This window comes from Stegodyphus dumicola, chromosome 4, assembly GCF_044657685.1.
Source record: "Stegodyphus dumicola isolate Sdum_Otavi_A_Nest chromosome 4, ASM4465768v1".
Classification (NCBI taxonomy): domain Eukaryota; kingdom Metazoa; phylum Arthropoda; class Arachnida; order Araneae; family Eresidae; genus Stegodyphus; species Stegodyphus dumicola.
The window spans coordinates 77,886,084-77,902,704 of NC_140771.1; the positions used below are offsets into that span (position 1 = coordinate 77,886,084).

General features: G+C 30.7%; 1 protein-coding gene across 7 annotated transcripts in view; it reads right to left on the minus strand.

Annotated features, from left to right (window-relative positions):
- The window catches only part of LOC118194037 (rap guanine nucleotide exchange factor 2-like), a 648,324-nt gene that overhangs the window by 34,368 nt on the left and 597,335 nt on the right, over positions 1 to 16,621 (minus strand). For all 7 annotated transcript variants that reach the window (XM_085815114.1, XM_085815113.1, XM_085815118.1 and 4 more), the window contains 5 exons: positions 15,380 to 15,479; positions 11,884 to 12,011; positions 11,143 to 11,226; positions 8,145 to 8,219; positions 5,872 to 5,943 (listed from right to left, as the gene is read on the minus strand). In XM_085815114.1, the coding sequence (XP_085671240.1) occupies positions 5,872 to 5,943; positions 8,145 to 8,219; positions 11,143 to 11,226; positions 11,884 to 12,011; positions 15,380 to 15,479 (459 nt within the window). The remainder of the gene's footprint in view (positions 1 to 5,871; positions 5,944 to 8,144; positions 8,220 to 11,142; positions 11,227 to 11,883; positions 12,012 to 15,379; positions 15,480 to 16,621) is intronic.

The window sequence follows — 16,621 nt, forward strand, 5'->3', positions numbered from 1 at the left end:
TTTATAAAATTTGTTTTACCATATTATATTACCATCCGCAGTCAATATGTTTACAAAATTTGAACTCAATAGCTTATCAGGAAGTACTATAAAAATCTTCAGTTCATAGCCCCAAATTGACCTTCTGTTCATAAAGATGACCTTCTGTTCATAGCCCCAAATACCATGAGCGAGCTAAATATGTGCTACTTCTTTGCAGAAATACTATGCTGTTTGAAAGAGATCATCAGAAGAAATTTCGCATATTTTTAATTATTTATATAACTACTTTGCGCATTTTGCAGCAATTATTTTATTTTAAACATTTTTTTGCCTTTCCCACACTTAATGATCTTATCACCATTCTGATGAATCTTGAAGGCTTCAAAAAACCAAACTTTGAGTAGGTTCTCATAAATTTAACTTGATAAATACTACAAAAATACAACTGTTCTTATATGAGTAGAATTTATCGCCCGATGGAAAGGTTTTGCTAGATTGCTTTAGTAATTGGTAGAGTTTTATACTGATTTTAGGTTCTTTTTTCTTAATTTTCAGTTATTGTTGCCCTACCATCAACCTCTCGAGAGGACTTTCAGCTCGCTGAATATTTAGAGTGTCCCAATGCTGCATGGGCACTATACATTTACAAACATTCATCCTTCTCCAGGATTCGAGCCAGACTTTTCGATACTACAGTCAGCGATGCTAACCACTATACCAGCTGGGCTGCAATTTTCAGTTGTTCATGAGTCCATTAAAAAGCTCTGCTGCTTAAAATGTCAATTGCTTAAAAATATTTGCAGTCTAAAGCATATTTGATATTTACATGTTTTTACCTTAATATTTCTTTACAAAGATAGAATGATAGCTGTCAATACAGACGGGTTTAATGTATTTGGATTACGGCGAAGCACACAATTGTTTATCTGCCCAAGAGGAAGGAAACTTTCTAAGAGGATTTGACTTATATTCTTGTTCCACTTGTAAAAAAAGCCAGGAAAACTTCCATGCAACCAGCTTATTGGCCAGGATTTGAACCTGTGTTGAGCTAGCTGTGCTTAGCGATTTTAGATGCTCTGCTAGTGGGGATCTGGAGTCTTCTTTAAAATCTTGTTTTGAAATCTTCTACCCTAATTTAGTGTGATAGTTGTTGTAGTATGAGGGTTAGGGTTATTTAAATATAACAAAGCATATTAGAGCTATGGGCCTTCGTGGAGCCCTTTCAGTGAGAAACTGGGTTACACATGTAGAATACACGAAAAACAAACAGGCAGGAATCCCGTCTCTGAGAAACAGAACTGATTATTTTCCTTTAATCTGAAATCTAAAACAAATAAAATAGAAAACAGCGCTTTTCGGGGGAGCTGTATTCAACATACGAAATTTATTTAAAATATGCTGTAAGCTTTTAAATGCAGTTTTTATACAAGCATATAGTAGTTTGCCTATGCTAACTGCCCCAGTGGATTGGCTGCCTCACTGTCAGTGGGGAAAAAGAAGCTTTAGCTTTTGTATGTAATTAACATGCTGACCAGCAGCTGATCCTGTATCATTTTCTATTAATTCATTAAATGAATATTGTATCATTAGATAAATTTTGCTTCTTCCAGTGCCAGTTACAAATTGTACAGCTGTTCAGTAACATTTGAACTATATCATTAACGTTGCATATTACTAAAATGTACTTGTTCTTTAAAGTCCTTGATCTGTTCTAAAAATAGTACCGCAGAAGTTTCAGAAATGAAGTACAATTTAAAGCTACTTAACATTTTTATGCATATAAAAAAGTTAAACTGTTTAAAATGCATATTGTTTTATTTGGAATAATATTTCAAAAATAAAATTTGTGTTGGTTACGACCCAAGCAATACTTAACTGGATAAAGAGCCGTAGTTTGATAATGCTAGGATCATGCATTCAGTTTTCGCCGTTTTAATAAAATCCATTATGATACTTATGCTGGTAATTATAAACTGCATTTACGAATACAGAAGTATGATTAATAATACACTAATATCACAGAATATACGCATTTTATGCTCTGACAAGTTTTATCAAGATACCAATTTTTAGTTCATACACAAGTCGTAAATTCCCTAGCCAGATTCCATTTTTATATAAATAGATGCATAAAGGACAAAATGGAACAGTTAATTATATTTTTTATTCTTTTACAAAATTTAATTCTTTTAGATATAAATTTTAATGGTAAACGATATTCTGCTAAGTTATAATATAAAAATTATTACTAATAATAATTTATATCCTAATTTAATAATATTTATATTACTCAAAACAGAATTGGAAAACTCATTCAAATCATATTTAAACATTTTACGCAGTTTTGGGAAAAAGGAATTTTGGGGTTTGTTTGATTTTTAAAGGTGAATTCAATCATTAAAATATTTTTACTGTGTTTCCTCATTGATATAAAATTAGCAAAATAATTTACTAAATAATTCTTAGATGTAATAGTATTCTTGTTTATCTTTTGTTATATGACTAAAAATAAATAAAAAAGTGGCTGGTATTCAATATTTATTTTTGTTTAATTATTTAATTACAAATACTTGGCTATTGGTACTTAAGACATAGTCTTTCCATGTTATCACTTTTCTATTAGTCCTTGAAATTATGTTAAGAACCTAATAGAATTCGGAAAATCCTATGATTGCATAAGACTGCGGGAGGTGCTAATAATGACAAATTTTTAAATGACAGTAGAAATTTATTTAAATAGACTACAATAGAATTTATTTAAATTTAAAGATAGAATTTAAAGAAATTTATTTAAAATGACTATAATTATCCTTATATTCTATGTCATTTCAGTACTATAATTTCAGTTATTATCTTAAATACTGCAATTTAGTCATATAATTTGTAAGTCCCACGATTTTAAATTTATGCATAAATGAGCAAATACATTTTGAAAGTTAAAATACGTATATGTTTTACAATTCATTTAACTGAAACTGTAAGAATCAGAAGGGATTTTTGTGCATGTCTGCTTTATACATTTAATGTATAAAATGCAGAAAAGTGAGAAAATCTATCCAACACAGAGATATAGTTCTTTCTAGTCTGTGGTAAGATTGTATCAAATTCATTTAAACTTCCGTTTAAATTCGAAATGCTATCTCTTAAATAAACGAAGGAATACATTTTTGGTTTTAAATTTCACATTAGTAGCAACTGTATAATAGCTAAACTTACCAAAATATTTGTAGAAAACCGCCAAAATTCTAGAAATTGCTATAAAATCCCGAAAAACATTAGGAAGATTATTGCTTGCCAATTCCATGCTGAAACGATCAAGTGTTTACGAGGATGAGCTTGACTGTTAACGAACAACTTGTGGAAAACATTCAATGCTAAAATATAAATACATATGCCAAATTTTCCAAAAATTCCTGATAAATATTGTACTCTCATCGTAAATATATATGGACTTAAAATGTGATGAAAACTGAGTCGGTAAAAGAATGGATTAAAATTTAATTTCCCAAAATAAATTGGCCTACTAAAACTAAATAAAATAGATAAGTAAATAGTAAAAAAAAAAAAATGTGTAACAAAATAAATAATGATCTTTTTTAAAAGACTGCCCAATAAAACATGTCGAATAATTGAAAATTTACGAGCTTGGAAGCTAAAATTCTAAAAAGTTTTCGGAAAATTCGGACGTCACATATTAAAAGAAACAAGTCTACAAGCTACATGTACAAAGAAAGAAGAGAGACGAAACTAAACGCAACAAGTACTTCTTGCCATTTAATAGAGGGGAGGTAATTTTATGACTTATCCATCACACTACGGAGAAGCAAACATTCTGCCCTAGGCTGGGCCATCTTAGAGAGTTTTCAGAAAACGAAAGCGATTTTTTTTTTTTTTTGGAGGGATTTGTTGACTGACAACACGGCCATTTTCAAAGCATTTCATTCTGAGGGGCGGGCTCATTAATGGGTGAAGACTTTATGTTTCATGCAATGGCAACATGTTAAGCTGAATGAAAGGTAAACAATTTTGATTCATAAATTTATGAATCAAAATTGTTTGAAACTTTAAACTTCCCGGTATGGTTCCGCTATGTAGACGATACTTTTACCCTGTTTGAAGGTATAAAGATGATTTAAATAAAGTTCTTTCAACAATAAATTCCATTGATCCTGCTACTCAGTTCACTTCTGAACTTGAGACTTGCAATTCTCTTCCGTTTCTCGACACTCTGGTCACACGTAACACATCCAACTTCAGTACTACGGTTTACCATAAACCTTCATCGGTTTGCCTTCCACCACACTTCAAATCATGTCATCCAACTAAACAAAAGTTAGCTTCATTTTATTCCTATGTTTTCCGTGCTCTTCAAGTTTGCTCCTCCAAAAACTAAATTATTTAAAAGCAACAGCTACTGACAGGGGCTTTTCACCCAACATTATTAATCAAACAGTTCAAAAATTCTCTCTCATTGATCCTGCTATTCAGTTCACTTTTGAACTTCAGACTTGCAATTTTCTCCCGTTTCTCGACATTCTGGCATCCGACCCCAACATTATTAATTAAGCAGTTAAAAAATTCTCATCTCAACACACTAAAATGCACACTCTTGTTTTAGGAGATTATAAAAATTCTGTTGTTTCCCTTCTTTCTATCAATTAGCTATAAAGTTGCACGTATTTTGCAGACTTTCGGGTCGTTTATTCTCCCATCAATAAAATTCCAAGTTCCATACTCAAGGACCCCATTCCGGATACGAATTCCTGGGATATTTACAGGATTCCTTGCCAGTGTGGTTTCATTTACATTGGCCAAACTAAGAGAGCCTTAAAATTTCGTGTTAAGGAAATGAAGCGTTAAGGAGGCATATGTTAGAAAAAAGGAAAAACAGAAGTCTTCTGTTGCCCAACATTGTTGGTTCGAAAATCACACTTTCAATTTTTCTGCTGCCAAAATTATTCAAAAAATATCTTCCATTGGTGAATTGGATTTTATAGAGGCATTTCATATTCAAAAAATCTTTCTGTTCTAGTTAATGACCCTAATTCAAATCCAAATTTACCTTTAGCCATTAAAGAAATTATGTTTTAGTTCTAGTTTTATCAACAGATGGCGCCAGTAGCTTATCTCCTGTTCAGACGTTCTTATTTTATCTAATCATTATATCTTACCTTGCTCATTTACGCTTTTGCAGTTGAAAATGATGGTTCAGTGAAACCATCGAAACTAGTCCTGTGAAAAATTTGAAAATATAACGCTGATTTTTTGTTATTTGGCTTCTACATTAATTGGAGAAATATGCCAGAATTTCATAAGTATTACTTAAATTACTTTCATCATTTATTAATTTTAGATTAAGTTTTCATTTTAGCATAATATTTAAAAAAGAAGAATAATTTTTTTCTTATTTTTGAACAAAGCATGTGCGAACCCTTTAAAATTAATAACTATACTTCAATACAAAAAAATATTTCAGCATTTTTCAGCAGTCTAACACAGTATGTGTTTCTCAACACAATTTAGACAGTTACTGCTATATTGTAAATAACATGGCTCATATACATTGGGGGAGGGAGGCATTGATCAAACTAGTTCTTCCAACTAACATTTTGCCAGAGATATGATTTCTGTGAAGTTGAATTTTGCATTCCAAGAACATATAAAATTGACATATAAAACTTTCTTCACTGAGCAGCTGTAAGTTCAAAGGGAACATTGTAACAAATACACTTTTTTTTTTTATTGGATAAAAATTAAAGACCTTGGAAAATTCCATTTAAAAGTTATAGCCTCTCTAACAATTGCAAATATAACTTCCAATTATAAATTTTATAGGCTGATAATATTGTTTTGCATATAAATCAAATACGACATACAACAAAGACTTACATATGGTGCAGAACACATGTTCATCAACTGTCGAATTTCTTTAGCAATCATTCGAAGTTTTTCAAAATTCACCTAAATGTAAGATTTGAAGCAAAATTTATTTCATATTTAATAGCACTTTGTTCTGGAATAAAAATTATTTAAATAATACTGCAAATACTGTAAAGGCCCTTATTTTCGTGAAGCTTTAATTTTCACGAGCTCGTCATAATAGCGAAAGTTTAAGCCTCGCAAAATACTTTTTTTTTCGCCTCAAATAATAATAAAAAATCAGAAATTTTTTACTTACCCAAAATTTAATGATTTATTGCACAGTTACAAGCTTTTTTCTTGACAACTTTCTTTCTTATAACTACTTTTTAAATAATATACAACTATATTTCTCGAATATAAAAAAATTAAATTAATAAAAGGCAGCTCATTCACTTAGAATACTATTTATACCAGCTTCTTTGAAGCCATTCAAAATTATCTCGTGTTTAGTTTCAACACCGTTAAATACATGCACAAGCCAAGAAGCGTGAATTGGTTTTAGTTGTGATATTCGCAAGCCCACAGATTCTTTTTCCTCTAGAAATTGAATCTCATTAGAATACTACTCAATGAACTCATTCTTGAGCAAACGCTTGAACTCGCCATTTAGACGGAACAGGAGGGGGGGGGACGAAATTTTCGGACAAATGGAACTTTCTTAAAATGCTTTATGCAAAAGATGTACTTTTGGAATTTTTCAACTTTCTCAACTTTACTTAAGTACTTTTGAAATTTTTCAATTTTCGGTTCTATTTATATAAAATTCACGAAATTTTCAGCTCACCAAATCACCGATATATTCATTTTCGAGAAAATTTCGGCCCGCGAAAATAAGAGCCTTTACAGTATATGATATTTTCATAATAATCATTTACAGATTAAACCTTTTATTTCCTAAAACATACTATTAGCTTACAAAATCTCTTTTATTGGCACAATGTATGCATTAACAAGTTAAGCATTTATTTACGTACCCATCAAAAGCATAACGTGGCTGAAATCGGAACACGAGTCCTTATTACCTTGCATGATTATTTTCATTATTTAATATAATTAATTCTCAGTACAACTAATAATATATAACATTGTACCTTCCCAATAAGAATTTTTAACACTGCACGGAATAGAAAACTAAAATGGTGAAAACAAAAACATATTAATTTACTGTGTCCAACTTTATTTCAGTTTTATATATATAATTACAAAACATTTTTTAAAAACAAAATATAAATATGTCTAGTATTTTCATGCTTTAAGCTGCAGAAAATTATCATTAAACACATAAAGTAAGAAATTTAGAACTAATGTTTCCCAAAGACCAAAATTTTGAAATTCATAATTAATATATTTCAAATAATCTAATAAAGGCAACAAAGAATTTAATAAATGTAAAAAACCAAAACTTTTAAACATATACCACATAATTCAAAGTATTTTAAACTTTAGTGAAATTAAAAAACTTAAAAAACAAGGAAAAATTCAATTCAAACTTATACTTTTAAATAAACAGAATTGTATTTTGTTTAATAATATACACACTTACATTTAGTAAGTATTTTTAATGAAAGGAAATTTATACTTCAAAAAATTTCAGACAAATAAAAAATTGGCACTTCCTTAAAATAGCAGTCTCCGAACTTTAATCGCTAATCAATAACACGTAGCGAGGTAAAAGAACACATGGCAAGATTTTAACAAAATATCTCGGCTGATTAGTGATTCAGTCATGGGGGCCATTACAATAAAGAAGCACCAAAGATTTGAAGCCCTAAGAAAACAGAAATATCAATTCTGAAGAAAGAAACTGAATATCAATTCTGAAAATTTTAAAAGCTTTTTCAGAAACTTTTCTTTAACTGAATTCGGCCAAAAGGTATTTGGGAAATAGTAAATTTTTAAATAAAAATGGGAAATATGCACAAACAATGCTTTAAATTCCACAAAAGTTGAAAGCAACATTTATGAACAATTTTAAATAAACTTTCAATTAGATTTTGCTTGTCTTGTATAGAAATTTCCTTTCATGAAAATAATGTTACTTTCTTGTTTTTGAATATGTTAATAAATATTTTATTTGCTGTAAATGATTTATGATTTGAATACAGATTACAATTATATAACAGGATAAATATCATACTTTGGTCTATATAGTACAAATGAACAGAATCATGAAAAGACAAGTAAGACATAAAATAAAAACGTAATTATAAACAATATTATATTAATATCATTTCACTCACCAAGTTATCTACAAAAGTGTCATTTCCAAGATGGATAAATGTCAGATCTTTTTTCACAACTGGATAAAATGGTATCTGTACAAAACGCAAACACAAAAATTCAGATGTTATAGACATAAAATCCAACAAATATATTTAGAAGAAAATAATACAGAACTTTCAATTCTAAACAAATAAAAAGATTTCTTGTTTTAATTTTCCAGTTTTGCTCTGAAAAATTTAATAATTAATTTTTAATCTTATGTAAACTTACAAATAAATACATTAAAGTAAATAAATTTCTGTATGCAAAGGTAAAAAAAAAAGGATGAGAAATCCTTCAAAACTATTCAGCAAACCACTTAAAATTACATTCCCTGGGGGGGGGAATATACTATCAAAACCATTTAGCAAACGAATGAAAATTACATTCAGGCGCAAAAGTTTACTATCAAAACCACTTAGCAAATAAATGGAAATTACATTTGGGAGGGGGAAGAATATACCTTGTAATGATTTATTGATAATGTATCAAAATCAAATTTATTTTCAAAATGCAAGAAAATTACAAAGTCACATTTACCTGTGAATTCTATTAAAAAATAATGAAGAATCCAATAAAAAATTTTAAAACTATAATTCATTTTTGAAAATATGAGGGGGAAATATTTAATAAATGTCAAATAATGCCAAAGAAACAGAAAAAAAGAAAAATTGAAACTGGTTATCTTATAGAAGTAAATTGGCTGTGATAATAATTTTGTAATTATTCAGGTAATGTCTTAATTCCAGAAAAGGAAAATGGCAAATTTACACATGGAGTAAAACATCCATGTACTGCAATTTCAGGTAGATAAGCTACGGCTTATACATGTTTAAAAGTTGAAAATTTGGGTCTGCAGTGTATCTGAAGGAATTTTATTTTTTATCTGTCTTTAAAACTTCTAGTCTAATCATAAGTCATGTACATGTGAGATGGTTTATGTAGAATTTGTTACATTGTAGCCTGATATGAGCACTCTGGTCGCACCTAAAGTAGTGCAATAAATTTGAATTCACGAGAAACTCACTTAACTGCAGTAGGTGGCACTGGTGTAAAGATACAGTAATGCAAGTATTTTCTGCTAAACTCCTTGGTTTTGTCTGTACGTTTTGATAATCACCCTTTTTTTCCTAACAGGCCACAGAAACTTTAACTTTGCCAAGTTCTGTCTGTACCAATTTCTTTGCATGTGTCTTGTTGCTTTGTGGCTTGCTTATTGCTTGCTTGTTGCAGCGCTTATTTTATTGTCTGCAACTGTTGAATTTTTTTTTTAAATTATTATCATTATAGCTCCTACTTGAAGAAATGCTATGCACAATGTTTTTTAGCTTTTGGTAGAAGAATGTGATGGAAATTGCATTGTAGCTTGAGAAATTAAAGTTGAAGAGAGGTGCATTCAGCAGTGGAAATCCAAACACAAGAATTAGAAAAAATACTTAAGAATAAAAGATCGTGTTGAAATGGTATCACAGCCTGCCTGTTTTAGAAGGGAATCTATAGAAACAGACAACAGAGCACAGAGAAGGAATTATTAGAGTTAAAAGTCAGAATCCACCTCCAAGCAAAAGTAATTGCTCAATAAATAGGCATTAAAAACTTTGTTGGCAGACCTAATTGATATTTTAGATTTATGAAACAAGAGAAATTATCCGTCAGGCCTAAAACAGCTGATGGACAGAACTTTCCGCACACTGAATTGAAGAAAGATAGTTTTTTTGGAATATGCATCTAAGAAAATTTAAGAACAAAATTTGAATAGAAGTAAAATAATTAATATACATGAAAATCCCATTACTTTTGATTGTCCTCCGAGGAGAACTGTTCATTCAACAAATAAAAAAACTATTTCTGTATTAACAACCCTGAATGAAAAGACATTTTTATACTTGTGTTTTGTATTGTGTCGCCGATGGAGCGAAGTTAACCCCTTTGATAATTTTCAAAGCAAAAATTCTCTAAAGGGGTTATTATTTGCAGCAAAGAAAAAGGATGGATGTGAAAAGAAATGATGTTGCTCTGGCTGAGAGAAATTTATCAAAAAAGGAAGGTGCTTTTATCCAACCTTGGGAACTCAATGTTCTGGATTCAATACTATCCTATTTACTAGATACTGTAAACTTTAGTGATGCAATGCAGGCTTACAAAAATTTTACAGCCACTGGATCTCACCACCAACAGAATTTTCAAGCACAAACTACAAGAGCAGTGGGAGGAATGAATGCAAAGCTGACTTCATTTTTCACAAATTCCAGAGGGATGAGAAAAGCTTTGAATGAGCTTTTTGAAAAGCTTGTAGGTCCATAAAGCATGGCAATCAGTCTAAGCTGATATGATCATATCAACTTTCATTTAGTCAGAAATCATTGAAAAAGAAAATGAAACTGATGATAGCAATGTTAGAAGAAGTGATTTAGAACAGAATGCAGAAAATGATGTTGGTGATTTGTTACTTAATTCTGACATTAAAAAGTCATATTTTGAAGGTTTTACATAAATAAATGTAGTTTATTTTAATTAAAAAATTATGCTCGATTATTTACGTATTCATTTTTCAAAATATGGTGATTTTGCCCACCCCAATCTCCTAAAAAAGTCTACTGAAAATCAGCAGAGTTTGTTTTTGGCAAGTTCAAGGTAAGATGATTGTTTATTTTCATTTATTTACACATTACTTTTACAATTGTGTTGTAAATTTTATAAATAATAATTATACCAATATGGAAAGGAACTACTGAATAAATGAATAATAAGTGCTATGTTTTGGAATGCTTTGTTGTGGCATATATGAGGTGCAGTTTATCCAATGAACTTTCTTTTCATCAGTTATCATGTGTGAGGTGTATATGCTAGGGTGGCTTATCTACCCCACATTATGGTAATTTAGTTTCTTTGGGTGATAATGCTCCTGTGTAACAATGCAAACTGAGGTACAATTTATCTACTACATAATGAAAAACATAAACACAAATAACTTACAATTGGTGGCTGAGTATGTTCACTATTTAAAAGATTTCTATATTTACACATGTTTCGCGATGGATCCATCAGATCTTGCAAGTCCTGGAAAATATTTACATCACAACATGAAGGAAATGTTTTTTAAAGTTTTAAGTCACAAGTTTGTAAAGATTGTAATGCAAATGGACAAATATATACATTACAACAAGAGATCCAATTTATTTTAACATACTTTTAAAAAATATTCAACAAACAAACAATGAATAATTCCTTTTTCTATATGAGAAGCATGAAGTTAAAATTGGGCAAAAGCCCAACTTAAATTTGCCTTAATTTTCCAAGAAAGGCTCTGACTTTTCAAGCAAATCTGACACAAAGATATTTTCTTCCAGCAGTAACAGTAGGTTTTTCAATCAGAAGAGAAACCTGATTGAAATTGTCTTAAAATGCATAAAAAATGGCAATCTAAATTATATATAATCCTTAATTTTAAAGTTAGCAAACTTTTCTTACAGCAATTATATATTTTAAAATATATATTACATATTACAAATTAAATTATATATTACATATTTTAAAAATATCAAAGTCAAAAATAAAAATGGACAGTTTCCAGATTCAAATTATATAAAACAATACATCAGTTTAATACATTACATGAAAGGAGAAAACAAAGGATATTTATTATTTTATTTGAAAATTAAGAACTAAGGTAACAGAATTTGTTAGTTAAAAATTATCTAAAAGGTAGCAACTTACTGAAAATATTTTTTGATACTTTGTTGGCAGTTTTTCCCATGTGCTTCTAAGCCTGGAGACAGCACCATGTCCCAAGCCACATAAAATTGCAAACATAGAATTGAAATTTTTGCATACTTTACATTGCCCTGTGAAAAAAATTATTCTGAATTAGTATACTATTAACAAAATTTTCTGAAATAAAACCAACAATTTCCTATATTGAAAATGTTATTTCAAGACATACAGATTCACTACTTATATTCAAAATGTTATTTCAAGACATAAAGATTCACTACTCATATTCAAAATGTTATTTCAAGACACAAACATTCACTACTTCAATATATTATATAAAAATATTTTATCACTACATATACAGTAATTTTATGCCTCTCTTAACTGTAGAAAAATAGCTGTGGATAATTTAACAGTAATACACACCTAACTCTCTTTTTGTGCAATTTAAATATATATATACAGTGAAACCTGGTTACAACAATATTTTAGGGACCAAATAAATATATTGTTGTAGAGAGGCATATTGTTACATCAGGGCCCACATATTTTGAGCATTTAATAAGAATTTTATTATTATTATTATTATTAGTTTAAGGTGCATAACATACTACTTTTAAGTCTATATTTAGAAGAAATTAATTTGTAAAATACTAATAATAGTGGTTTAAATACTAAAAAAATAAATAAATAAGATAAATTCAGAAAATAAGCACAGAAATATTCACATACCTGAAAACACTTTTTATTGAAAACAATCCAATATTTTTGTTTGTTTATTGATTTTTTTAACTGTTAAGTTCACCAATACTGTATGCATTGAGTCTAGTGCACGAAAATGTTCTTCATTTGTCGATGGAAGGCTTGAAAAAAATGTCCGTAGAGAATTCACAGATTGAAGAGCTTACTGGGATGACAATAAGGACTGCGATGGACCTGTATTATCATCATCATCAATATCATCATCATCATCATCTTCATCATTGTTTCCTATATCATCAGTAATTTCAGAGAGAATATCTTCATCAGTAACTCCTGCGAAAACCATAAGATCATCATCTGCTGTTAAATATTCTATACTAATCCCAAACTTTTTACCGCTTGTTTCCTCAAGTTGGGATACGGATTTTTTTATGTGCAAAACACATTCTTGATCATCTGAGAGATCATTGTCTATGGAATTTTCATCATTATCAGATTTCTTATCTTCCATAACACAAAGACCGGCCTTTTTCCAGCAATTCCGAATAGTTTTTTCTGTTACTTCCCAACAACTTCCAGCAATATTGTCACACGCTTCCTTGACATTTACAGCTTTGAAAGGGTCTTCTACTTTATTTTCAAAGTTTACAAGTATGGAGTCCACCAACCGTTTTCTGTAATATCCTTTGAAGCACTTAATTATGCCCATATCAAGAGGCTGTAAAATTGAAGTGCAATTGGCAGGGAAAAAAGCGATTTCGATATTTTGTAGCTTTGGAAATGACGTGTGAGCACCGCAGTTATCTATCAACAAAACGATTTTTTTCTTTCTCTTCTTCATTTCATTGTCTAACTTCTGTAACCATTCAGAAAAAAATTTAGAAGTCATCCAAGCCTTCTTATTTGCTTTATACCCCACGGGAAGACTTTTCAAGTTCTTAAAGCACCTTGGCTTCAATGATTTACCAATGACGAGAGGTTGTATTCTATGCGTTCCTGTGCTATTTGTACACAGAAGAACAGTCAGTCTCTGCTTTGATTTCTTCCCTCCATAACACTTTTCACCCTTGAATGCCAATGTTCGATCACGTAGGAGTTGGAAAAACAGCCCAGCTTCATCTGCATTATAAATGTCTTCTGGAGCATACTTTTCTAAGATTTCTTTCATCTTGTTTTGCCGCCATTCATTTGCGTCATTTATCGGGGCTGACTTTTTCTCTCCGTGAACTTCTTGGAAAGTTATTCCATGACGATCTCGAAAACGCATTAACCAACCATTGCTAGCTTTGAAAGTTTCGTTCCCTAGCATTGCTGCAAATTTCCGTGCTTTTGCACATAATAAAGATCCATTTATTGGGACATTTGTTGCTCTCATCTCTTGAAACCATTTTAAAACAGCAGCATCAATGTTTTCATTTGTCGCAACTTTCAGTCGTTTTCGCTCTGGGTTAATTTCATTTGAAGTTACAGCATCTTCGATTTGCTTTCTCTTCTTTAGGAATGTTGCAACTGTAGATTGCGATAATCCATGTTTCTTAGCCGCATCAATCTGCTTCATTCCCTCATCAATATCATTGATAACGTTCAGTTTATCTCGAAAAGATAGTTGCTTTCGCCCTGCCATCTTAGGGAACAATATCGCGTGAAAGAAAGAAAAGTTTAAACCAAATGTTTCACATAGAACTCAAAATTGTTAAAGACTATAAAACAACCTTTGAACTCACTTTTCAGTACGTCACTTAACAACACCCTGCCTCCATCTCCCCCTGTTCCTCTAACAAAGGGCACTTGTTCTGTGACAAGGTGACCAGACAGGTCTAGATGTCCTTAAACCTTATCAGAATTCCAAAGCTTACTGGGAAATGAGACTAGGCATACATTTACACTTCACCCCCCCTCACCCACTCCAATTCCCAAAAGGGTGGTCTTCATCTGTTTTGAAATCTGAACAATAGCTATTTATTCAGGGATATGTTGAATATCCACAATGAGTCTTAATAGACGGAAAAAATAACAAAAGAAAATGAAAAAAAAGCATTTGAAAATCAAAATATTATTATAAAGGGAGAAAATAATACTGAAATTTAGATTGAAAAAATCGTTTTACAGAGGTTTATTGTTCTAGAGAATATAGCAATATTGAGGGGAGATTAACATTAGTTTATGTGCAAAATCACCGGGACCACAAAACATTATTGTAGTAGAGGGAGTTATTGTTGTATCGGGTATCGTTGTAGCGAGAGTTTACTGTATATATATTTTGCCTGTACATATGCTTAAAAGATTATATTAAAGAAAAATGGTGTGAAGGAAACTTTTCAAAGAATGAAAGATATACAAAAGAAAAGTTGAATGTGTACATTTCCCAATATCTTTTAAAGTTCTGTGAGAAAAAAACATATAAACAATGACAAATTTTACCATGAAATGTTTGTCAAAACAAAACCATTTTATTAAAGCTTGTTATAAAACCTATAATAAGTTTATATATATAGTACTTACTACAGAAATATTGATTATATTATCTCGTAGATACATTCTACTTAACTTATATTAGAAGATAATATAATCAATGTTTCTTTATTAAATAAATTATTATTATCTTACTTTGCAGCTATTGCGCAAGTATTAGGAAATTTAATCCTAATACTTGCACAAGTATTAGGAAATAACTTAATTAATTATTAATTTAAGTATTAGGAAATCGATTTCGATGAATTTCAGTTCATTAATTCAATATATATATATATTCACTAAATTATGTAACATACTCATAAAGCATCCTATATATACTCACTTGCTACTTTAATAAACTGCTTAACAATTCTCATTCTTCTGATCAACTGATGTTCTGCACATACTTCCGTGACTACCCAAAACATCTCCCGATTAACCAGCTACAAGAAAATTCATTTAGAGCTATGTCTTTCTTAAAAGAAAGAAACAGAACAAAATACACTGTTATCAGGAAAAAATCCTCCGATTACAAAGTTTATTTTCCATAATTACAAACAGAAAATTATAATTAATACGTCATCGTAAAAGGAAAATGTTAGATTTTTAACTTGTAACATTGTCTTTTCACCACAGGTGAAAGCACTGCTGTCAATAAGCTGTTTTTGAAGTTTTGAAAAGAAGCGGAAATGGCATCTAAGCAGAAGAAGGCCTTTTTGTGTGCTCTCCTTTGCAAGAAGTCAGTTAGTAATCACTGTTCAGGATGAATTTAGGAGAAAGTACCATACAAATAAAACACCAACATTTCAAGAGTATAAGAAAGTTCCGGGAAACTGGATGCCAGAGTAAAGGCAAAGTCCACGGCGTCCAGGTGTTTCAGCACAGAATGCTGAAAGAGTGTGACAGACTTTTAGTCCAAAGAAATCAACGGTTCATACTAGTCATGAACATGGGATACCTCAGTCTACCATCTGGTTTGTGTTGAGAAAAAAACTGCCCCCTTACATATTGCAAAGCATTCAAGCACTGAAGCCAAGTGACGAGTTGCAACATCTAAACTACTGCCTTTTCATGGATGAAACTATGCAAGACAAACATGTTTGCAACCAACTCATATTTAGTGATAAAGTCACCTTGCATTTAAATGGGAAAGTAAACTGCCGTAACATGTGAATTTGGGAATTGGAAAATCCCCACGCCTACTTACATTGAAAAACTCCCCAAAAGTAAACATTTTTTGTGCAATATCTTCATCAAACCTTTACTAACCAATCTTTTTTTTGCCAAAAAAAAAAAAAAAAAACAGTGGGTGGCATTAGAAATTCGGCTTTTCCCTCAGCTGAAGGAACATATGCAAAATTTCATTTTTCAACAAGATGGTGCATCATCCATTGGCATTTGAAGGTAAATTTCTAAACAGAGGATTATCATATCACTGGATTGGTAGCAGTACAGCTCAAGATTAGGTTCTACATAACTACCTCCTAGGTCACCTGATTTAACCCAATGCCACTTCTGTCTTTGGGCATATAGTATGTCAAAGATCTTGTGTTCATACCACCTTTGCCTACAAGGTTTTCCTGAA